General features: G+C 35.8%; 1 protein-coding gene across 2 annotated transcripts in view; it reads right to left on the bottom strand.

The window, feature by feature from the left end:
- Positions 1-26,810, bottom strand: part of ZPLD1 (zona pellucida like domain containing 1) — a 291,846-nt gene that overhangs the window by 29,741 nt on the left and 235,295 nt on the right. Inside the window, exons 1-2 of one of the 2 annotated variants that reach the window (XM_064495786.1) lie at positions 10,009-10,191; positions 4,546-4,659 (exon numbers count right to left, since the gene is read on the bottom strand). In XM_064495786.1, coding sequence (XP_064351856.1) covers positions 4,546-4,651 — 106 coding nt within the window. In that variant the 5' untranslated portion in view covers positions 4,652-4,659; positions 10,009-10,191. Of the gene's footprint in view, positions 1-4,545; positions 4,660-10,008; positions 10,192-26,326; positions 26,475-26,810 lie in introns of those variants that run through there. The other variant, XM_010978421.3, reaches the window with a different exon arrangement.

The raw sequence follows: 26,810 nt of genomic DNA on the forward strand, positions 1-26,810 counted from the left end.
ACAGTTCATTCTGTTTGACCCACCCATGTTTCTCATGACTAGTTACTTCACTATAAAACTGTCAGGCCACAAAATTTCTGGTGTCATAAACCTAATCTCTCCTTGACTGTGCTTTTATCATTAAAGACTTCTTTAGAGGATTGAAAGTTTAGGCTGACCCTACCATCGCCCAAAAAGGGGCTGGTTCCAGAAGGTATCCATTAGTCACGGAGACTAAATGCATTTATCTGTATGCTTCACTTCAGCAAAGTAATTCCTTGGTACTCTAAAAGTCAACTATGGTTTGTGTTTCATTCTAGGAAGAGCACAATTATAGCATCAGTTTCCTGCTATTAGCTTGGATAGCCAAGAGTTAACTACTTCAAAATTAAATGATATCCCTTTAAATTTAAAATGAATTAGACCATGGTGGTTTCCTTGACTCAAGGATAAATGCCATGGAAATTATAGAAAATAGTTCTAATGTCATGAAACAGCAAAGGTCAGATAGGGTGAGATGGTTACTCTCATCATTATTAACATTACTTTGCATTTAGATAGCCCCTCTCCTTTGCCAGACTTATTCTCATTCTATCCCATTGCTGAGTATCTGAGCAGCTTGTGGAGCTTCTGATGACATCAAGGGTGAGCCTGCTGTGGAAGAGAAACCACAAGTCAAGAGGGGAGTGAGCAATTAACCTTTAGGCTCTGTTTGCTCATGCTGGTCTTTCGCAAACAACCTGCAAAAATGGGCTGACTTGGAAAGAACACCCATATAAACTTAAAGCCTCTCCTGGAACTTTTGATTTATCTTATTTATTTGATTTATCTTATTTATCTTATTTTAGATCTTTTTAATATAAATTTCAAGTTGCAACAGTGTGTGTGTGTGTGTATGTATGCATAGGTTTGGAAAGTTTGGATATTTGCGTCTGAGCCCAATAGTGCTAAAAGTGTTAACACGTGTAAGGACAAATACAAATTAAAAATAAGCAGTTTAATTCTCCCTGTTGAAAATAAAGGAAGAGTCCATTTATATCACAAAACTTGTAAGTACTTTCTCTTCTCCTTGAAATGTATGTAAATCCTTTTGAAAATTATACAGGGCTTTTGTCAGCTTTATGACCCAGTGATGTCTTTCTCAAGGACCTGGGAACCATCTCTCAGAACTGTAAGGAAAATAGCCTTCTCTCACAGCCTGAGGAGAGAGGACCCTAACTTCTTTGGAGGGAGCCTTGCTCCAAATTGTAAAAGTAGCTCCTTTTATAAAGAGACGAGAATTTAATTTTTTCCTTCGGATAAAGCCAATACACTAACACAGATTGTCACTTCAATTACCAGGTAAGTTCAGGATGAACTATATGTGACAAATGATTGGTCAAGTTTTCTTACTTGAGGACTAATTATTATTTACTTTGAAAACCTGTTTTAAGGGGTTGCCTCTGCTTGACTATGTAAAAGAGTGAGACCCCTTTCTGCCTTTGCAACCTCTTAGTGGATTGCCTGTGCTAAGCATCACATTCTGGTTTAATGCTTATTCAATGATAAATGTGTTTTCATCTCTACTATCACTGTGCAAAGGATTCCTGGGTTGGGAGAAAGTTTTGTGTTTAGTTATATTGCCCCAATACACGACTGTGCTTTTAAATGGAATAATGGACTCAAGAAAATAATAAAGCATACTGTCAGTCATTTTCAACCATAATGCACACGAGACTCAACTGCCGGGTTTAAAATACAGATTTATAGCATATTTGGAAATTCTGACACTACATACCTAGGATGAAGCAGCGAAGTCAACTATCTCAGGTGACATTGTGGTGGTCAGTGGGTACCATTGTAGATGGATGTTTTAACATAATTTTTAAAATTCACCATATGAAAAATATTTTCTTTTGCTGTCCTAGGCCCTCCTTGACTCATTTACATGTTTTATTTACATTTACAAGTATAATAACTACAGCATCCACTAGGTCCTCTCTGCCGAGCAGTCGTCTTCCATCTTGGCCTTCTTTTCCATCCGTAACAGGGTAAAACTTGACTGCCCTTCCCAGTCCCCAGCCAGGCCTCTGGCTTCTCTCTCTCTGGGGGCCCGTGCCTCCCGCTTTACGAGGAGGTGAACACAGTTAGCATCTCTCAGCTTCTCTGCTTGTGTCTTTTATTTCTCTTCTCTTCTAAATCAAAGAAACAGCTACCACTTTTCCAAGGTTAACTCCTCCACCTGTATGTACCTTTGATCTCTTCCATATTTTTCCCTCACTCTATTAATTATATTTTTGTTAGTATTCCCAGTCTCTGAATATTCTCCTTTTGCTCATGTATACTCAGCTGGCCACTGTCCTCCAATCCAAAAACCCTCCTTTCTCATTTACATTGCTGGCTCTGCTTACTCCTCTCTCTCCTTCACCACAACAGTTGTTTAAACAACAGTCTATTTTCACACCTTTCCTTTTCCTATACTCATTCACTGCTCACTCACTGCACAGGGATTCAGCTCTCACACAGCTATTTCGGTCTCCGCCTCCCTCATCAGACCCAGGTCCATATTTCCTACCTCTGGGTAGAGGCTGACACTTTACATTCTGAAAGCACTTCAAAGTCATTATTTTCAAACCCAATCTTTCTTTTTAAAACATGCAAATGCCTTGTACTTGTGGCGTCAGTCGATAGTATCAACATCCAGGTATCCAAGTCCAAAACATCCTCTGGTCTTCTCTTTCTCTCACCTCCCGAATGGAATCAGTCCTCAAGTTCCAGACCCAGTGAGTCTAACCACAAAACACTGTATCTGTAAACAGCGGTCTCCTGCTGCTGCTTCCACCACCACTGCCTTCACGATCTCTCTCTCTGCTTCTAACTTCATTCTGGCTTTCATACTTCCCCCAAAGTCTGCTTTCTAAAACAAAATGTGACCACACCAAACCCTTAGAAAGGTAGGTTTAAAAAGACACAATGGCTCTTCATTGCCTACAAAGAAAAACACTTTCATTACACCAATAACACAGAAACAATTGAACCTGAAGTTATTGAAACCTCTAGGTCTAACTAGTTTACAGGTTACAGGAAAAGAGGAGAATGTTAATTGACACATCAGAGTTATAGTCAACCAGATCCAGAGTGTTGGAATTCTACAAAATAAATGACCAGATTATTTAAAGAGATAAATGGCATTCTAGAAAAGCAAGAGACTGTTGTTATAAATTAAAATAGACTTAGGACAGAGAATAATAAATGCACCATGTGAATGTTTTGGAGACAACTTGGATGAGAATTAGATGATATTAAGGAATTATTAAGTTTATTAGACATACAAGTGTAATGATTTTTAAAGTTCTTTTTAATTAGATATATATAATGAAACATGAAAAATGAGTTTATTTTAAAATATTTCACAGATGGGGTAGTAAGAAGGAGAGAAAAGTGAAACAAAATTTATAAATGTTGACAATGGATAAAGCTGGATGATTAGTATGAGTGCTTTTTTACTAATCTTTGCTTTTCCATATATTTGAAATTTTCCATAATAAAAATATTTTTTAAAGCCCTATCACTTGTGAAATTCAAAATCATTAAGAACCCTACCTTAACATACCTTTCTGGACTTACCTTGAGTCATTTCCCATTCTGATCTCCTTATTTTACCTAACCTGCCAAGTGCTTGCTTGCTAGGTCTGGGCACATGAAGACATTCCTGCATACTCTTGTCTTTATTCTGGAGAAGACAGTTTACCTCTTCAAATAAATTAGAAATCTCACATCAGCTACATAACCACCTACTGACTGCTCTGTGCAGGTGTGCTGCTGCCCTGGCATGCTCCAGACACAGGACTACTGGCACAGAATGTGAACCATGGCAGAAGCTATTTCAGTTTGCATGGCATATATAGAAAAGCAGTTTCAGATTGTCTAGTCTTTGTTTTGTAAATATTGAACTGTGGTTCTATAACTTTAGCTGATGCAAAAAGATGAATACTTAAATGGAACCTTAAATTACCTGTAAAAAGTGTAGATTTTGGGAAACTGTGGGACACATCTATCAATATGGTCAAAATCTCATACCTGTCACAATACTGATGGGTGGCTGTAAAATGCATTTTGAAGCTGTGTAGTATGTGAAAGCATACTTTGGTGGTGACCAACATTCCACTGAAATAGTATTTTTTGAATATTGCAAAATATTTCATACTTTCTTAAGTATCACTTATATATAAATCTACTAGCATATAAGAACAGTTTTGAAAGAATTAACTTATGAGGAAAAAAGGCATCAATTAGGCAAATTTTGAATGAAATTAGCCTCTCCTGATTTTATCAACCATTAGCCAATATTTTTCACATCTGTGAGCAGCCATTATAATAATATAAACTACAATGAACACTTTGTATGTTAATGTGGTTATAAATTACAACTTCAGAAAAATGTCTTTTGTCATTTGCCATTTGTTAATATCCACTTAATATAGATGGATATCCCCCTCATTTTCCATATGTATTTAAATGATTTACTATTCAAACATAATCACGCTTTCCAGATACAATTAGAGAAAAGACTGGGTTCAGACTTACCAGGAAATCTACTGTGGAGGTTGGCGTCACAGTTGTAGCCATTGAACTGAGCAGACCCCGGAAGCACTCTACTTGTTAGAAGCAACAGCAACCATATTTGTTCCATTGCAAAACCTGGAAAAGAGTTACTTTTCATGTGGACATCACCAGCCTTCACTCCTATTTGCTGGGAAGACTGAAGCTGATCTCAACTCACTGTTGCATAGGCAGGCAATCTACGTTCATACAGGCAAAGCTCATTAAAGGCCTAAGGATTATTAAGAAATACTTATTAACAATGCGGCAGAGATTTTGGTTACAATATTTCAAAATTATTTTTTATTCTTTGACTCCAGTTTGCCAAGGGTGACAAAGCTAGGCTTCTGTAGTAGAAGAATTAAGATATGAACCATAACATTTGCAAAAGAAAGGTTCTTTTTTTATAACAGGAAGAACTCAAACCAAGTATTTGGCAGATTCAAACAGCATAGCTGGGCAGACTGACCAGTTTGGAGGCAATGCTACACTTTCAAGTCCATAGTCAGAGGGATTTAGCATTCAATAGTTGATTTTCAGAGAATTCTTAATATTCTTGACCAAACAATGTGAGGGAAATTTTCCCCTCGGCAAAGGAATTCTAGAATATTGCTACTTCTCAAAAATCAATGGTTTGTGCATCATTTTCTCAGAAAACACAGGAATAAAGCAAAAGGGAAAACAGAAAAATACAATGTGTGACATGACATCATGGTCCCTCCAATGACTGCTCATTGGTGGATAACAATAACTGATAACAGACATAAGAAAATCTTGAATTCTTAGGAGAAAGTAATGGAAGGTGATTTTTTTAAGTTGTCAATGTGTGTTGAACAAATAAATATAAATTGACTTTAATGCTTAAACACCAGTCAGTCTGATGTTTAAATTTTCCTGGATGTCCTTTTATTGGCCTAATAAGGTTAAAATATCTTCTGGAAATGCCCAACTTATTCTCAGAGCACAGCTTATGCACTGGAAAAAAAAATCTTTGAGGTTGGTGGTTTTGGTCTGTGCATAAAAAACAAAAGGAAAATAAAAAAATTGTAAATAGCTTACTCAAATAATTTAGTGCATTTTTAAAGCTTTGGGTTTGGGGGAAAAATGGTGTTTTAGCTGTTCTTAAAGATCTACCCTTAGATGATTAATCAAATCTTTAGCAAAAGGAAGGAAATACATCTTGCTTTTGAATCATCATTTGAGCATAACAAGTTTATGGTGAACAAAGTCACTTTGGTGAGGATGTGGGAAAGGAAACCATGAGTTTACTCCCAAAAACAGACAAAAAAAAAATATTAATTCAACAGGAGTTTCCTTCCTTCAGCATTATAACATACCATTCAGGCACAAACCCAGTGACTTCTGAAGAAAAGCCACATGTCTGGTTAGCTTTGATCCCCAGGACACTCCATAAACAAGAGCCCAGACCCTGGGCTCTCTTGGCCACACCTATGCCTTCACTGTCTGGCTCCTCAGGGCACTTCAGAAAGACTAAGACAGCCTTGCTCTTTGGGAGTCCTTGGAAGACTTCTAGGAAAGACAGCAGCTTGTGTCTGAATAGTACGTCCCACCACACACACAGCGATTCTGTGCCCCCCACTTCCTTCTCATGAAGGGGTCCTATTAATTCCTAGAAGGCACCGACACTCTAGATTCACACTGTTGTCTTTCAATCTAGAGAGGTCTCCCACCCCTAGGGATTTAGAGTCTGGAATTTTCACTGATGAGTTTTTACTATTCATAAATGCTTTCCAGCTTTTATATGCCCTCACAGTAGAAAAATAACACTTACTGAGTGGACACTGTGCACAAAGGAGGAATCGTGCGCCAGATCATTTACTTAAAGTCTCTCATTCATATCCTTATAAACAGTGGATGATATTAGAATTACTATTCCATACAAAGGAAAAGAAAAATAAGTCTCAGGATTCTAAAGTGACATGGAAAACAAGTAGAGGAACTAAAATTCAACTCCAGATCTTTCTGATACGAGTTTGCTGCAAGACCTACCTGGATACCATCTGCTATAAAATAAATTCAGTGGGGTTGTTTTGGTTGCCATTTACCAACAGTTGTTTTCCTTAGCTTTTCAAACTGTATGCCCTTCAATAGATCATTTCTTATGAAACGGAATAAACAATTCTTATGTAAGGAATGCAATTTGCTTAATAGATGTGTTTGATAATATGGACATTATGAGGGAGAAAATTACTTTTAGAAAAGGAAGATGAGGCCCTCCTTGTGAAAACAGAGAGAATTATTACCGTGGACTAAACTGGACACATCTGTGTTTACCAAAAATGGTTAAGAAACATGTGCCACTTGAAACAGTCTACTAATAGCAGTAGTAGTTTGTCAAAAAGAGGCATCTCTAGGCTCTGAACAAAACCTATATCTCTGTCATGGAGATTAAAATTCTTAATGGATTTTTTTTGATGAGAAGAAAGTAGAGGTAGAAGGCAGCTTGCTTTAACAGAAAATGCATTGATTTTGATATCAGCTGTTATGGATTCAAATCTCCCCTCAGTCGTTCTCCAGATTTGACATTTGAAAACCAAGATGATGATTATAAGACTTTATAAACTACAAGTATGTAAAGAACACAGCATAGTCCAACATACAGAAGGCACTCTCCATCCAGTGGAGAGGGATGGGAACAGGGCTGTGGTCCTCTGGCTGAGCCACCTGCTCTGGAGCTAGACTGCATGACACAATGGGGTCCCACGGGCTAGTAATGGCCCTGACTAGTTGAATCACATTATTATATTTATAATTGTATTCATACTGGTCTGTGTTTTAATATTAAGGTACATTAAGCAGGAGAATTTTAAATGACACCCGTGTCCCTTGCATAGGCAATATCCACATTCTGATCCCTGTACCATTGGCAGTGTTCATGGCACTTTCAAGACTTTGGGAGGCTCTTTATATTCCACTCACAAGATAAAACATAATGTTGAACTGTTAACATCCTCAGTCCTCTCTCCATCATTTCCTCGGCACATAGAAAACCTGACCATCAACTCACAGTAGCAAGCTTGGAGATGTCACTTGTCCCAGTTCCTAAAATTCTTTTCTGAAAGGGGATTGCTTGAGATTTGGAGACTACACTGAGACTCTTTATATTCATTAAAGCATAATGCTCTGTTTGCTTAGGCTCTCTAGCTGCTGGGCAGGTGCAGTTCTAGACATGTGTACCCCAGTCTTGACCTGGCTTAAAAAACTTAGCTGAGTTTCATGTCACCAGGTCAGACACCCTGTGTCTGTGGTCTACCCTGGGGTGACGTGAAATGCTTGCTGTTCCACTGTGGCTCCAGCAAACTCTGATTAGAGAACCTGAGCAGAAGCAATTCCCTTCTTCTCCAACATAACTAAGTATAGCAGTCAATGCCCCTACTTTGGTGCTAACAATGGTGTATAAAACTGCCGAACACAGCCAATATTACAAGACATTTTAGTAACATATTCTTAGATAATAATAACCTTGAAGACATATATCATAGGTTTTTATACTTTTTTTAGCTCAGTACCTTCATAAATTTAAACTGATTGGAAAAGGGGAGATGATTGTACATATAATGTTGAATTTTAAGAAATTCAGAAGAGTTATTTTAAAGAGACACTTGCATCTCTCAAACTGGTACTAAGAGGCTCTGTGTTTTATACTTAGCAATATAAAGGAAGTTATATGCTAAGTGATTCGCTGTCAAATGTCAATATTTCTCATATTAAATTCTCTTTTTAAAATAACTTCTTCCAAAATGTGAATTTATAATTTATTTGCTTAAGATTGAACTTGGAGTGAGAAAAATATAATTTCACTTTTAATTCTCACTCAATTTTATATAAATTGATATAGTTCTGTCACAAACACTGCTCTTTGGATTTTATACATTCAATAATCTTTTTTTACCTTCCTTTGATTGAGGTCTCTTATGTACCAGATACTGTGCTGTGTTTAATATACAACTACTAACAGAGATTTAATTTTTATCCATGTAATAAATGTGGAAACAAAACCTAAGGTTTTTAATTAACTTGCCCAGGGTCACAGACCTAGTAAATGACAGAGCAGAATTCAAAACCAAGCTTGATCTTTGGAATTATAATCCTCTGTTTGACTTAATTGGAGTTTGTCAAATAAATAAAACTAATGTCTTGCTAATTTTCAGAAAGTAAATTATATTAATAATGTATTCTTAAAATATGCTTTGAACTAAATGATTCAGATGATTGAGGCAAAGTATTTTTTAATATCTACATAATTGTAATGACTCTATTTCACTTAGGCAATGAGTGCATAAAGAATATTATTCTTTTCACAAATTGATTTAATGATAGTATTAGTGAGTTTTAAGGGCTGACTATGTACCAGAATGCTTTTTAAAGCATTCTTCTAAACATATTTTCTAACCAAATTATTCTCCTTATTCTGAGGATGAAAAAACTAAGGCACAGAAATGTTAAGTAATTTGCCCAAGGTTAAAGAGACAACCAGTGTGAGAATCAAAATTCGATGCACAATGACTCCAGAAACCACCTTCAACTGTTATGTGGCACTACCTTCTAAAAAATGATCCTTACAATAGTACGTCAAACGGAAATCTGGCAATTACTTGGTAAATTTAATCAATATTGATCTATTTCTGTATTCACTTTTCTTATATTATTAAGTGCTTACATGGACTTGGTACTGTCCAGGGGAGCTGAGGTACTGCACTTAGAAAAAATTTTACATAGAACTTACATTTTAGGGAAAGTAAGAAGAAAACAAAATCTGTAAGTGAAATACAGAGCATACTTACAGTAAGTGCTATGGATAAAAATTAAGTAAAAGGAATGATAGGAAATTCTGGAGTGAAGGACAGGAAGTTTTGAAATTTTAAATAGTCAGGGATATAAATCAATCCATACAAATGAAGCTCAGCAGTAAAAACAACTTCAGTTATAAACTACCAAATCTACCTGTGTTTAATTTGTACTGCACTTTTTTTTTCTCTTTAGGTTCTTCCCAAATAAAACAGACTTTTAGTGCATAAATTATCCTCTGGGAATAACCTGGACACTTTGAAAAGCTGCATTAACCTTTTCAGATGAATAAAGGTGGCTCTTAGCACCCCAAAAAGGTAATGCATTAACTAGCACCCCTGTGACATGAGAAAAAATGAGTATGTTGGTAAGTGCATTTATCTGCTCTTGAGAAAAAACTCTTGCAGAAACAATTTATCAAAGTTTCATACTTTCTTAATTTTATTCCCTTCATGTGGGCTACTCTGTATGATACTATTCTAGCTGGGAGGGAAAATAGAAAATTCAAACCAAAAATCATTTCTTCAAATCTTTCATCATCAATCTAAGGCTTGTGCATTTTTTAGTAAACCAAAGTGAATTGTTTTATCTCACAGATACCCAAAAATATGAAATGGATTCTTAGGCATTGGTGCTTACCCCAGTCCTCTCATTCTCAGCCCTCTTCTGCATGTTGACCGGTGACTCTGCACAGGCTCACTGTCTCTTACAGGGGCTTAACCTCTTTCCTGTTACTTCAGTATGACCCACCCAAGCCTGCTCCTCAGATACGATCAGAAAGAACTTATTAAGCTTTAAATAACTAGAAATATTTTGAAGAGTTCCCAGGGAAGGAAAGAAGAAATATGTGTATTTTAATTGAGATCAAAGTTTAAGTTCAAGGAATAAAGTTCTATTTCAGCCTTCAAAGCAACCAACAGGAACCAGATAAGATCTGGGGCAAAAAGGCACCGAAGTTGTGCCAATCAAAACTGTCTTGTGGAGTCAAGTCTCACAGTGCTACATGGTCTTGCCTCTAGAAAAAGGACATATTCGCTCACCCTTCAAAATCACCAGCTTTAAAGTGCCGGAGACCACAACTATTTAATGAAGAAACATGTTTTCTGATCAGGTCTCTAGCCTGAAGCTCTACGTTCTTGATTTCTACGTTGCACTTGGACATTAGAAGCAACACATAAAAGGAAAATGAAAACATAAAACTTTCATCAGACATAGCCATTATTACGTACATATACATTCTTTAACATAGAGTGTCTTTGTCTTGCTAAGCAAAGAATAAAACATACTGTGTACTTTCAGAATAGTGCTTCAGAGAAGGAGACAGGTTTAGTCATCAAGAAGACATTTAGAAATGTTATGACTCTAAAGATGCTGATTTATACCATGAGGAAATATGAATGCTAAAGGCGGCTCCTAAGAGAGAAACCTACTCCGGTTTTCTCTGACACAACGTGAGTGTTCATTTATTTCCCTTTGCCCGCCTTTCTCATTTTTCTTTCTGTTGAGGGTTTTTCTCGAGTACTCTACAGCATTTAAATGATCTACAGTGTTTAGTTTGGAACATTTATTCTAGCACCTTAGTTTTTGGGGTACTGATAGATTGAACTAAGTCACTCTAAAAGCATTTTTAAATAATTCACCACGTTCATTTTCAAGATACGTGTACATTTTTTTCTTTGGCAGGAGCTTTGAAGACATGTTAGTATATTGATTTTCCTTACCTTTTCATGAAATACAATGATAAGTTACTATTAAAGTGATAATTTAACTATTTATCTTAAATGTCCCTTTCCCTCTAATTAATTAAACAATTGACTATTAGCATGATCGTTTCAGAATGAAAATATTTCTCAACAGAGATCACATACAAAATATATATGAGCAGGCCTAGCACAGGAATCCACTAATCCGAAGGGACACCATGCTGATATATTCTGGCTGGATATCAAACCATCTCCAAAAAATCAAAAGTATTTGCATGGATAACAATAACAAAAAAGATAACTTCATACCTTGGTCAACTCCTACCAAGGTATAAAAGAGCCCCTTTCTATTAATACTCTACTATTTGATATTCCTCAGTTAGTTCATTCATTTATTTATTCACTCCACAAAATTTAATGAGCAGTGTCTAAGTGTCAGATTTGGGACACTGGAATCAATCCAGTGGTGAGCAAAACAAACATGGCCCTTACCCTCATAGAGTTTACAAACCAAGGAGGGAAAATGTCATAAATAATGGCACACATGAAAAAGATACTTAAAAACATATCTGGTAAGTGCAATGAAAGAAAAGTAAAGGATGCCTGGAGAAAGCATAACATGTCCTGAGAGGAGACCATTTCTAACACATTCGGGGGATCGCTTCTTACTGAGCAGTTAGGATCTATAGCTACCTCAGAGAGTCAGTTACTCCTGAAATTCCCTGAATTGCCCATCTTTATGTGGGATTCCTGAGTAATATAATATTTTGAGTGAATTTCCTCCTGATCATTTCTGTTGTCCCAAAGCTCTTGATCCTTTCAGGAAAATAAGAATGAAACTTGTATTTAAAAAAAAAAAAATATATATATATATATATATATATTGCCTAATTCTGACTTCAAAACAGACTTCTTTTAACTCAGAGTAGCCATAAATATCCATGGTTTTTAAGTGCTAAAGACAAAGAAGATTTTTGTTTTCTAACCTCTGGGCTTTAACTTGAAGAGCCAGACTTGGAAGACTTGGCCTAGAGTCTGTACTAAAATCCACAAAGAAGATGTGAGATATGCCAGCCACAGTGGACACAGCAAGGCAGTGATGCTACCTAAAGATCAAACAGATGAGATTCCTCTGGTAAGGCCAATTAGGGCCACATGATGACAAATGGACTAAATGCCGTCACCAATGCCAGGACAGTAAGCGTTACTTTTAACCAGCTAGAGTATACACTAGTTACTGCTTTTTATTTTATTTACATAATTTTTTCTTTTTTCTCTCTTTAGTTAAAAAGAATGTTAGTTACTCCAATATCTTAATAGACTGATTCACCCATGTGACCTATGAGCATGTGGAAAAAGTGCGTCTCCCCTTCCTTAAGGCCTGGGTGCAAGCTGCAGCACCATATCAAGGGAAATGTGTTCAAGGGTTCTAGGTAGTTGTAACAGCTAAAAGAGATAACTGGAGAAATGGAAGCTAAGGTAATAACCTAGAATATTTGAGAAGACTTTCTCGTCCAAACTTTCTACAAAGAAATAATCAAGGCTTGGTGGTCAGAAGTGACACCTAACATGCACTTCAAGTTTTCCTTTCACTTGGCTACACCCCCTCACCTATAACCTTCTCAGACTACAAAGGTGTTACCCACTGCTCTTCTCCTTACCTTGAAACGTGTTAAGAGTAGCGCATTCTAAGTCTCTCGTTCATGAACTCTCATCCACTCTGCCTCTGGGACTTTGCTTTTTCCTCTCTCTCCCTCCTGAAATGACTCTTCTGTTTGTACTGGAAATCATCTAGTGGCCAAATCCAACAACTTTCTTTGTTTCTCACTCTTCTGGAATTCTTTGGGACAGCTGCAGTGTTGTCCACACACTTCCCTGTGCCCTAGTGCGTGCTTTCCTGCCCTAGTCCTCATGCCCTGCACACTCCTGCTTCTCCTTCCCTATGGTTGCTCATTTCTTACCACATTGGTCACTCTCCTCATCTTTCTAACCTTGGGACTCCCCAGCTCTTCTTGAACTATATGAATTTAAACTTCCAGTCCCTATACTTTCCTTGTCATCAGATTTTCAGCTCTTCTCTCTCCTCACATCCAGATCTAAATATTCCATTTCCAAGTCCTGTATATCTCACACAATATACACAGAACTTAACTTTTCATCAAATCACATTTTTCTCCTATATTTTAGCCCTATGTTTCACTCAATAACTCCAACTAGAGTTTTTATAGTTATTTGCAACTCAAGCTCTATTGATCCTAGCCCTCACATAGATGCCAAATGCTTCACTCCTGTCCTCTGCAACCTCACTGGCATCTTTACTTAAGTGCCTCATCATTTCTCAGTCTGACTCCAAACAATCCCTACGAGTGTATTTGACTTCTTCCTCACCCACTCCCACCTCATGCAATACGTGCTCCAGCATATGCTCTTATCACAGCTCCCAGAGTATGTCATGCTTTTGTTTGCTTTCTTTTTCTCGTATGAACTCTCCTCTGCTAACATGCTCTTTTTCTCGAGGTCAGATGCCTCCTTTGTGAAGTCCTTTCTGATCCTGGCTCCCTCCTGAATTATTCCCACATTCAATTTGCTTTGAGTAAGTTTGGCAACTTGCTAAGTATTTTGACATTGGCCCCAGGTTTAAACTAAAGTCAAGCACATCTTTTGTCTTGTCCCAGAGCTGCTAATAATCCATGGTGCAGAAAGGTCTCCTTGATTTTTCTGGTGGGAAAAAATGGGATTCTCCTTGCCTTTCTTTCCCAACTCTAACACTGACCCCTTACCACCCTAGTAAAAAGGGTTTGTTTGTTTGTTTTAATTTTGTGGTTGGAGCCCAGGCCTACTTGAAATGTGAGGCTGTGCCTAGTAAGATCTGGAGAACAGGAAACCTGGATGAGCCAGTGGAGCCACATGAGACCCCCTGGGGTAGGCTGGAGCCGCCTGGATTTACTTGTATCCATTCAAACATCTGCTATATTATGATAGCTGGATTTTAGGCGATCAAAGAAGACAGTGTGGAAATGTTTTTCTAACTGTGCAGCACACAAAAGTCATTTAAATGTCCCCTCAACATGTGCATACATCCAAGGCCCACTGGAGCACTGAACAGCAACAGGAACTGGTATCATGCCCACGTTGTTAGCCTTGCTCCATTGTGATGGAAATCACAGGTGAAAGGGAGACAGACAGTGAGGAAGGAGGTGAGGTACGTGGTGGCATGGAGTGGAGACACAGTGCCTGTGACACAATATTCAAATCTCCAATTTTGTCTTAAAAAAAGCAAATCAAGCTGAGGATGACTCTACAATCTCCACAGCTGCAGGTAATTTGTCAAAAAGCTCATTCTCTATCTTTTTGGGGATAAAGCCCTATGGCCATATGAGACTTTAGCACTGAGATTAATTCTCCATGTTTGGAAGGCAGAAATGGGCAAAATAAGCAATGTGCATGGCTGAGCAGGTTGAATGGCAGGCGCCAAAGAGCAAATGATGCCAGCAAGCAGCAGCATTTCTGCTCACTCTCCTCCCAGGATCCTGTTCCTTTCAACATATTGTGCATGTACTTCAGGGGATGAATTCTGTAATATTCATTTATCAAATACATTATACTATTCCAAGGACTTTAATATTTATTATTCATTTGGAACTTACATATCTCCTATAACATCATAAAGCATTAGAGTTGGAAAACTCCTTAGAGATCATTCCTTTAACACCTGCGTTTACTAAAACCCAAAGAAATCTTAGTTTGCCTAAAATCCTGTGAGTAGTTAGTAATACTGGATCCTACACCTGCTGATTTTTCACTCTGGTAGCTCTTCCCATAACCATAAGGAGCCACCTAGGCAAGAATTTGTTCATCAGATTCTTTATAAATTTTTATCTATTTATTTGTATAATTGTTATTGATAACTATTATTTAACAGTTATTAAATGGTATTTATCAATATTACCTTTTAATTCTCACTGCACACTTATGAGATAGGTACTATAACTGTCCCCATTCTATAGGTGAAGAAACTGAAGCACAGTTTAGTGTGCTTAGCACTTTAGGTCACTCACCTAGAAAGTGGTAGAGATGGCATCATCTGAACTCAGGTTATCTGGCTCCAGTCTGTGGTCTTAAACTTGAACTACTTCCCTACTGTCTCCCTACCCTCCCTTTACACGCATGAAACATGAGGAGGTTTAGGAGAAGGGGATGAAGAGATGTTGACTATAACTGAACAGTTAACCTCAAAGAATCTAAATTTAAACCAGAGTTGTCTTGAAATGGCAAGATTAGGTATTTCCCATCATGAGCAAAAATTGATGTCTTGTATAGTTTGAGTTCACTTATAGAGAAATAACAAAACTTCATTTGAACGCATCCAAGATGGCCAAGATGTCCAAAGATATCCAAGATATCTCTGCACAGAGATATACTCCATCTGTGAGCTCTTCACAGCTAATTTTTTTTCTTCTCACAATTAAATAGATTACTATCTTTGGAGACGAGATCTATATTATCAGGGTTACATTCTCAGATGCTGAGGCCACCACAAAATCTAACACAGCTTTGAGATGTGAAGATTCCAAAGAGATTATTTTCTCATATTTTTGTTTTACTTTCTCTATCCATTTATATATCTGTTGTTGTGGTGATGGTGACTGTTGACTCATTTGGTATTAATTTGCAGATATTTTGATCCTTAATATTTCAGCACACATTTCATAGGAAAGAAAGGACCTTCTCCACATAACCACAATACCATTACCAAACTCAAGAAAATTACAATTCATGCAGCATCCAGTATTAATTTAATATTCAATTTTCCCCAATTTACCAAAAGTATATTTTATGCCTGTTTTTCTCCTAATCCAGGATCCAAAAAAAAAAAAAAAGAAAAGAAAAGAAAGAGGAAAAGAGAAAGAGAGATCAAAGAGATAATAAAACTAAATGCAAAGGTTTATGTATTGTATTTGGGTTATTATATCCATTCAGTCTCTTGTAATACAGAAAATCTGACTGTTTTGATAGCATTTTTTTTTCGTAAGAAACCTATGGTCCCACCAGACCAAAAGAATGTGAGAAAATGCAAAATTCTGTCAAAATCAGAAACATTTAAAGCTGTATAGAATTCATACAAATTTCTTAAGAGTCAATAAATGCAAATTTTAATCAAATATTAAGAGCTTCATGGCTGAGATTTCAGAGAGAAGAATTGAGTAACATATAACATGAGTCTAAAGAACATTAGAAATGTGGATTTTATGGGCTGGATGAGTCATATGGGCTACAATAACAATAAGACCAACTGCTTTAATTTATCAAGTCTTTATATAAGGTCATGTTGTGTGATGGTTACAAATAAGAATCTAATTGTCCCAGTCAAAACCTCTGGCTAATAAGCAATTGCAGTTAGCTTAGAAGATAATTGCTATCCAAGTGGGGTTAGCACCTCTTAACCCCAGGAATATGTAGGCATAGAATTATTTAAGATAATCAGAAACTAGAAAGTCATTTACTTGTGTTACAGAATCTAAGCATGCTGGTATTTTAGTAATTCAAATGTGTTAGAGAATTTGATCTAATTAACTAACAGGTAGTCCCTTTATTTTGATTTAAGATGTATCTAACAGAGTAAACAATTTAGATTTCTTATGTAAAATTGACATGCTACCAGTATTATATATATATATATATATAAATAAAATATATAGTTGAGATATTTAAGAAAATGTAAGATTGAACAAATTTTAAAATCTATTTTTAAGCACTTGTTAAATACTTGAGATGGTGTATTAAGCAGGTAATTAAACTCCTTCAAACATATTAAACTTCCTTTTATAAGAATTAGTGTAGTTGATTTCCCATTCTGTTTATCAATTAACTACTTTTGCATATAAGATCATATATTACTCAAAGACTTGTTAAAAGTGACTGTTAATGTCTACTTAGACTTACAGATAAATAGAATTTGAGCTTAACATCTTCAAGAATAGTTAGGTTTGGTAGTTTTAATTGAATGTGATTCTTTAATTGAATGTGACCGTTAAAAATTTCAGAATATTTTTTCAATTACTCATTATAAAGCATCAAAAAAAACCCTCACATTAAACACAAAATAAGTGGTTGTTTTGCTTCAGAAGCCATAATAAAAGCCAAGATAGAATTCATATCTTTAAATGCTAAGATCTTAGACCACATGTTGAGATGCCTCCACTCAGAGAGTTACAAGGGAAGTAAGACCAACTGAAAGATATTAATTTGATACTGTCTGTCTCACATTTACGTGCAGTCATAAATAACAGGGAGACTGCGCGTGCTGCTTAAATCAGTTGTGCTTCTCTTTTTTCCCCGAGATTATATAGCTGAATTTGTAATGATAAATGCCAGTTTGATGCAACTTCACTAGATGCACAGAATATGCATTCCTGAATTCTTGTTTCTGCCCTCAAAAAGTTGCTAATCAAAAGGGAAAGACTTCAGCTTTATAATAATTACATTATTAACATTAAAATGTCTAGACATTAATTTAGAGTATCTCTACAACCTTGGGATAATGAAAGATTCCTTAGGAAAAAATAAATTGTTTTAGCATCATAAATTATAGGTTGAGCCTCCTAATAACTTCCTTCTAGAGGCTTACTGAGATACTTTTGTTTTCATGCTGCCCATTAATTCATATAATGTGACATTTATGCAGCATACACTAACATACCTTTGAATAAATACAACCATAGGCTTGGGCTCCGGTTCTCATTTCATCACCAACTGTCTGTGGTCTTGGGGAAGTCACACAATTTGCCTTACTCTCAGTTACCTCATGTATGATACAAAGCATTAACTAGAAGATGACTGAGATGATTTCCTGTCATCAAGAGCCAATGAAACCATGATGTTTTAACAACTGCAGGAGAAAACAATGGTAAATTCCCTGGGGCTTGCTTTCTAAAATCACCTCCCTTAGCAGAATTTAGGCTTGCATCAGGAGGATTTAGAGATCTCTCTCTGTAACAATCGACCAGGTAGCAAATGTTGCACCTAGAACACCCTCAGATCTATCTCCTGTCATTTTATAAGAAATAGAACCAGTGTAAGGTCTCACAACCTAATCTCAATGGTGTTTAAAAAGGCATTAGCCCTTCTACTTTTGAGCAGTTCTGATCTTCCACAGACAAAAATAGTAAAATTAAATTTATATGAAAAAATATAAATAAGTTTCCATTGGTTTTATACTTTTATTTATTTCTCCTTGCATCTATATTTTTGTTTGTTTCTCAAAGGTCTCAAAAGCCTTTAGGAGGCAATAATCACAAAATAAAATAGGCTGTTGGTAATTTATAACAGTACTTTGTTCTGCCTCAAATACATTTTCAATCCTGTTCTCATTAACGTTCATATTTTTTTTGTCATGTTGAACTGTTTGGGGGGATGTAATATTAACCTTTGTGTCATCAGTCTGAGGAATACATTGAAGCAAACAGAACTGCCTTTGTTTTTTAGATGTGGGAATTGATGCTAAGTGGCTAAATGTTTTTTCCTAGGTATGCACACCTGTAATAGATAATACAAAAGAAGTAACTAAAAGCAGCTCCCAAAATAACGATTTCCAATATCTCTAACTCAGCTCTTTGCTAACAAAAAAACTGCATCCACAAAGTACGACACTTTGGAGCATAATGAAATGAGATCCACTAAAGGTTTAGCCAGTTGGATCAAGTAGCATATATATGCAAAAGTATTACTCAAGAAATGATGTTGAAATCAGGGAGACCATAAAATTTAAATCCTTACATTTAAACACTTCATAAACACCATAGTAATTGTTTCTATTTTATTAATTTGAAAGATTATTCATAGATAACTGGAAGTAGTCATTATATCAAATCCTTACCCTGAAAATCAGTAATTAAAAGTAAAGAATTAAGTATCAATCCTGACTTTCAAGGAGCAACAATATTTCTGTTTTAAAATGACTCATCAAGAAGTTTATGTGTATAGGAAATATTAAAAAATTAAAGATCATGCTATTATTTCAATATCTTGTATATTTGTAATTTATCACTATAAAATCTCAAAATCAAGTGACCCATAGGTAACTTATTCTAACTGTGGTAACTTAAATAACTTCCTTTGCGTCTTTTGGATTTTTTTGTTATCTATAAAATAAGGACCTACATGATCCATGTGACTAGCTATAACAGGGTTACAGAACCTTTGAAAAGGGACATTTCATCCTTTATCTAGTAGCATTCGGGCAAAGAGGCAGAAATCAGCCTAACGCTTATAGATCAATGATGTCAAGACATTGGAGAATGAGAGTTCTGAAGGGGAGGAGAGTTATCACTTCTTAAGAAGATAGCTTATGAGCTTTTGTGTCTAAAATGAGATGAACATAATTTTAACAAGATCATAGCCCTGCAATATCCAGGGTTAGGAATATAAGACATAATTCTAGACACAATTTTTCATCTCTCTCTCATAAACCAAGTGGTCTCTGAGGTCTAAAAGCACCAGGCAAGCTCTAGAGATGGCTGTGGGCCACAGTAGGCAAGGTCAACTGCCCTTAACAGTGGGTCTCAGTCAAACGTGAGTGAGGAGAAGAAGGTGAGCAGGGGGAAGTAATAATGTGGATGAGACTGCAGATAATATTGCCTTATAACTAGTGCAGCAGGACCTCTGGCAAATTTGAACATAAATCCTTACAGGCATGGAGATCCCAACTCTTTAGAAAAGTGTATTTCACACTATTTTGGTAGTCTATCAAGAACAGTATGAAAACCAAAGCTCATCATGACATACATGTCTCTGACTCAAAGAATCACAAAGGGTGTCACCCAGCAACACACAGTTAATTGCCAAGTGAATTTCAATGGATATTTAGTATGGTCCATCTATTGGATGGCTCCATAAATGGGATTTGAAGAAAAGTGAGATTAGATCTTTGAAAAAAAGATAATCTCATTTTCTCCTATATGTGATATCTGCAAATCTAAATAAATTAACTTTCTCACTAAACACAAATCAAAGCAACAGTAGAGGCATTAGATATTGTTTAAGGAAGCTTGTGAATTTAAGGAGAAAATCGTAAGATGGCTAGAGGGTAATTAGTACCTAAAGGAATTTTTTTCACAAAGGGAACACTGACAGCAAAGAAGAGAAAAGCAAAGAAAAATATTTAAGAGGCTGGAGAGAAGACAATTTACAACAATAGTGTTTTCTCTTTTGCTTACTGGTATAATGTTATAAATAATCTATATAGAATGAAGACTGAACCTTCTTTTCCTTTCTGTTTCCTGATAGATTAAAAAGAGAGAGAGAGAGAGAGAAAGGCATCCTCTTGCCTAGAATGGATAATAAACTACTATTTGTTCAGTAAACAAAGGATTCGAGCTGGCATTTGTAGTGACTCTCTACAGGGATGACTTCACGTCAGTACAATCACAGGAGTACCATCTCCTGTAGCACTTTAGCAAGAAAATCCCATTTTCGAGGGAGATGTCCAGTCTGGGGAGTATAACCTATAGCTAAAGAGCAGAGAATGGGCCATAGGAAGACCAAACTCCTAGCTATGCCACCATTGCACCATGCTTACCAGCCACATGAACCAACTGATCACAGAGCTGGACAGCACAAAATATGACCTTTTAAAAGTCTAAATATCATTGTTCATAACTTCATGCTCAAATCTCTAGTTATCTCTCTGCTACACAAGTGAGACTCATCCAACTTGTGAATTTTATGTAAGAAATCATAGACTAGTTCCCTCTTGCTCTGTAAGACTGTCAGAAACTCACCCTCTGAAAGATGGTGTATGTAAGCTTTGAAAAATGAAAATTCATTCTAACTTTTAATGGAAATAAAGAGTGTTCCTTGGTGAAACAAATATAAAAAGTAATTCATTGTAAACCCAAATTTAAAAAAAAAGTGAAGTTAATATTTTGTATCCATAGCAGTGTTGTTGGAGTTAACGTGAAGAGTATTAAGAAACACAGATAGCCAGATCTCTCCCTCCAGTGATTCTAATGAGTACCCAGGTTGAGAACCACTGACACAGGAGAATAAGGTTTTGCTATAGTTGTGACTGCATTTCTAGTTGTCTTTCTTTTTTTCTTTTCTTTTCTTTTCTTTCTTTTTTTTTTTTTTTTTTTTTGATAAGCAGATTCTTTTTTCTCCACAAGGCTCCACAATAAGAATCTGAAAACAGAAGCTGAAAGGAAGGGCAATGCTACCTGATGCCACAACATGGCAGCTTAAGTCCACAGGAGTCAGCCAAACAGCAATGTAATGCGTTTATTAAACTATAGAAAATGAATTAAAGTTAGGCTTTTATTGCTTTGACAGAGTTCTGACAAATAAAGTGAGAGGTGTTGAATCAGAAGTAAATCATTTATAGGAAAAGAAGCAGAGATCCTTCTTTCCTATAGGAGACTTTTTCCACCTGTGTCTCTTCTTTAATCACATGGTGTAGGATTTTGTTTTGCTTTAAGTCATTGTGACACTTCACAACATGGCTGAATAAATCCTACAAATAGGCTACCTCATCATACGTCCCTGCTCATAACCCTTCATCATTTCCAACCCCTTTCAGAAGAAAACCCAAATCTATGACACAGCAAGAAAAAGCTCCCAAGATGAGACTCCTACTTACCTACCCAACCTCAGGTGTTTTTACTCCCACATCCAGCCTACCTACTCTAGACTTCATGTCATCCCCACTTACGGATAAGAAGTTATTTCACACATCCAAGCTTTGCTCACTATGCTGCCTTTGTCTGGAAAGCGCCTTTTCCCAACTCTACCCTCTCTCTACAGGAACATCTCTTCATTCAGTCTTTCAAGAATCAACTCACACATAGCTCTTCTTTCACAATATTCCTCTAATCAAGATAACCCTTCTTGCTTGTTGAGTTGTCAAATTGACTGTTTTTCTTCTGTGTTTCCACTACAGTCTATGCATCATTCTATAATAACAGTTCTAAAAAATACACTTAGATGAAGGTTAATCAAAGCCAGCACTACTGATGTTTTAGACTGGATAATTTCTTTGTTGTAGGATGTTTTAACAGCATTGTAGGATGTTTAATAGCATCCTTGGCTTCTACCCACTATGTGCCAGAAGGACTCCCTCTCAAGTCATGACCACTTAGTATCTCTAGACACTTCCAAATAGCTCCTGTGGTCAAAATCGCCCTAGTTGACTGAGATGTGCATCTTTTTTCTCCCCTAATAAACCCAGGAGCTTCTCAAAGGCAAGAATGTTAATTCACCTTTGTATTTAGCATTTAGCAGAATGCCAAGTCCTCTGTAGATTCTCAAGATATGCTTGTTAAATGAATGACTATTTTGTCACAAAAGGGATAGTAGCATCTAGCAAAATGTAGAATATCACACGTATAGACATCTATCCTGATCATGATAATGCTTTGCTTTTTAAGGATTGTATCACTAATGACATTAAATTTTTCAATGTCATCAAAACATCGCTTAAATTAAAATCCTCAAAGCCACCCACTAGGAATTCCATCACTAGAAATCACTTATATTAATTTTTATATGGTTTTAATACAAAAGAAAAGGAGATTGGGGTCTAGAACTTGATTTGAAATTATATCTAGGTATGTAAAACTCTTGGAGTAAAAATTGCTTGAATGTAATTAATTGATTCAGTTTTTTAAAAAATGCTCAGCTAGTACTTTTATGTTCTCTAAATAGCTTTAATTAATTGACCCACTTTTTAAAAAAATGTTCAGCTGGCACTTTTTATGCCTTGTAAATAGTATTTTTAATTTTTAAAATGTTTACAACTAAAAAGTATCAAATTTAAGTACAGTCTCTCGCCATTTCCTTTCACTCGATTAACATTGATGTAACACGTTCCTATGACATAATGACAAAGTAGGGGTTTTAGAAGCAGAAATACATAACTTTGATTTTAAATACTTATTCAAAATAAGTTTTTATAGGAAATTGCTGTGCCAGAATTCAAACACATGAGCATAAATACGCATAATACACAAATACACATAAGTTTTTTAAACATGTATATTCATGTTTTTTAAATATATTTCTAAACGGATAATGACTTAAAATCTCTAAAAGATCAGTATTTTTAAAACAATTATTTTAACTTTTTATATCCAAATTATGATAAATTACATTTGAAATAGAAAGAAGAGTTAGCCATGAATTCTTTCCAATTCCATAATATAATCTTGACTAGAGGAAAATGGTTTAATTTGAAGGCACAATTCATGTAATGTAGAGATCTTCATTCAGTAGTTTAACAATGGTGTGCTCAACTAAGAGATAGTGTAGTTTTATGAACGCTGGCTATTTATTAGATAAGCATATTCAAGCAGATACCGTATTTTGAATTCTGACACAAGGCAAGGTGGTCTCCATTTTTTTCTTATTCTTTGCAATGATGCCATTTCATGTTAAATGACTATAATGCTATTAAAAGTTTCAAGTTAACCTCATTTTATAGAGAACCCACCTTAACAAATAAAGCCGCTGACATTTTCATTTGGCCTCAACTACCTTTTAACCAAACTAAAAATATCTTTTGTATTTAGCGCCTGGATTTTTCACATAAACAGCAACAGAAATAGCAAATTGTCACATTAATCTAACTTTAACTTTGCTGTTCTTGAGGCTTAGCAGCTGCTTTTTTATTTTCTTCTTCTTCACAGTTTGGCTCTATCTATTCTAAATCTTTTGTCACTTTTAAAAATCCATGAAGATCCATGTATATAATTTTAATTTTTTACATTTCCTGAGGAGCTAGTATACATAAGCTATTGTGAGTTCTAGAAAATTAATACTTTAAACCAGTGGTGAGTAAATTATGGCCTGCAAGCTGAATTCTACCCATCACCTGTTTTTGAATGGACCATGAGCAAAAGCAGTTTTCACATTTTCAAATGGTGGAAAAAAGTAAAAATAAATAAATAAATAAATAAAAAGTAATTCATGAAAAGCCAAAATTATATGAAATTCAAATTTCAGTATCTATAAATGAGGTGTTATTGGAAAACAGCTTCACCCATTGGTGTCCCTATTATCTGTGGCTGCTTTTGAGCTACGATGACAGATTTGAGTAGTCACGAAAGAGACCCACAAAGACTGAAATACTACCAGCCCTTCACAGAGATGTTTGCAGACCCTGCTTTAAACAATTAGTATATGACTATCACACACACAGAACACGTAAATCTGGGGGACAAGATACAATATATGTCTAAGGAGATTTCTTTCAGCCAAAATCATTTTCTCAATAATATATTTTTCAGTAAGCCTTGGTAAAGGCTACTGGTTATTAGCAATAAAATACTTACCATGATGTTCTTTCAATACTTGGAAATGTACTGTGAAACTAGTCCAATTGATTATTTACTTTCTGGAGATGTACCTTTCTTCACCTCATCACTGAAGTCTTCAGAGTTTGGAATTCCTATAATTCCCCACCTGAAGTCAACTTAGACATCTAATAACAATCACCAATGACTCTGAATCTGTAAACCTCAGCCCAATGATTACTTTATCTTGTCTTAATAAAGCTGGTATGCCTGGTGTCCAGCTACACCCTTTTGTAATGAAGACAAAACACAGCAAACCAGATCAAGCTTAATTTAAAGTCTTGACCTAGTTTACATTCCTATTTAAATACTGGGGGTGTGGGGGGGAAGCACACATTTGGTAAATTAACCAGAAAATTGAATTCCTTGCAAGCAAACATTGCTAATAGGTGTCTGAATGATACAAAAGATTATCATTCTCTACTAATTAACTTAATGCTTTTGAAGCTTTTGAAAAAGCTATAAAAACATAAATCTTCAGTAATTCACTGTTTGATGCCCTAATTAAATATACAGTCTGAGCGTCTGCTTATGTTCAAAAGTTACCTTTAAAATAAGATTTTCTAGCAGAAAAATTAAAAATTTTATTGCCTCTGCATCATTACTATAGGCCTTCTTTAAAGCAGGGAAAAGCTTTAAATGTCTTACAAGGAATTTAGAATTTGCATTAATATCTAGCATGATCTTGCTACTACATTATAAGACTATTAATAAAAATGACTATATTTTATTTTGAAGACATTACTGATAATCTCTGAAATGAATACAGCATATTTCTAGATTTTGATATTTTACTAAGTATTATCATAATCAGTGAAGAAAAGTCAAACTGCATTTAGGGACATTAAAAAATGTATAATTAGGAGCAATGGTTCAAATAATAGTTCTGACATGTACCTCATAAGATAAAACCAGGGACTGAAGAATGAAATAATAAAGAGGTAATTTCTATTATGTATTAAAAGAAATAAATTAGATTTTTAACTAAATTCAGTTCCTTCTTTGTTGCTACCCAATTTATTTAAACTCGCAGTTAAGAATTATTTTTCTTTGGCCCCTAAAATAAATTATAATAAGCCAATTTAGAGTAGCAAAACAAATAATGTCACAATCCTGAGAACAAATTATTATTATCTCAAATATATGAACCTAAGAAGTGAATTCTCTCTCTTAACACCCAGAACAACTGGTTTTACCAAAGGCAATCTTGGAAAGGAGCCTTAGAGATGACCCAAGAAATGGAAATCATAATGTTTCCTCTAAGTTATGGATGATTTCTCCCAGGTTACGTGAGATTCCATGCCAATTCTAATACTAGGCTAATCTTGAAAATAATTTTCATTTAAAAGAAAACCAAATCATAATTATCTTCAATTATCATATCATTTTTATAATTAGAGATGATGCCATGTTCAGTCAGCTTTTTTCGGTATGATAGAACCCTGATAAGAAATCTCAAATATAAATTGTCTACTTGCTTCCATTACTGGAACGTCTGTGAGCTGAAGCCCACTGGTGGTGGGCCGTGTATGGGCCTGGCGTCTGGAACAAAATGATGTGGTAAAACCTGTGCAACTTCTGACCTCAAGCTCTAACCTCAGAATTGAAGAAGCTGCCCAAAATGTCAGTCCTTCCCCCAAATCTAATCAAAATATTTGGGATGGGATTATAGTTCACAAAATAAAAAATTGGTTTCTATCTTCCTGTTCCCAGATATGGGAAGATGATTTTCACTGCCTTTAGCTGTGTTTAAGATAATTCCCAGCCCAACACTCGCCCATCGCTTGAACCACACCACCAGAAGAGGTTGCCTTGTGTCATTAAAAACATTAAATTAAAGTGAATTTTCCATGCTTATTTAAAAAGGAGCATGTGCAGTCAGGTTAGGCGGCCTCGGTGCTGGGCACTTACCCAAGTCCCTGGTTCTGTGCAGTCAGCTGTCCTCCATGTGCCTGGTTCTGCTGCATGTGACTGAGAGTTCAAATGCCTGGCCTTACCAAACTTTTTCAGAAAAGATTCAGTTCTTCAAATGAGAGAAGAGTTGCTCATAATGAGAAGTCTTTGAAAAAAAAAAAAACTGTATTTTAGACAAGCGAATGTTTCCACAGGCCTCAGAAAGTTTTGCAAGACTAATCATCACCAACATGAAACTTGAGCTCATCTTTTATAGACTTTTGTTTCCTTCCAGCTACATCTCCTTCAATATTCATTTCATTCCCTTACTCCTTTTTTCCAACCTGCTTTTGATCTTCTATTTTATACTGTACAGAAGTCTTGAGTGGTATGTGTGAAGCGACACATCGTCAGCCTGATGAGGGAAAGCCTGCTGGTCTAGGGAAAAAAACATAAAGTAAGAAACAAGGCCTGAGATTGGATCAGGAGTTAACCTGCACAG

Source organism: Camelus dromedarius, chromosome 2 (genome assembly GCF_036321535.1).
Source record: "Camelus dromedarius isolate mCamDro1 chromosome 2, mCamDro1.pat, whole genome shotgun sequence".
NCBI lineage: Eukaryota > Metazoa > Chordata > Mammalia > Artiodactyla > Camelidae > Camelus > Camelus dromedarius.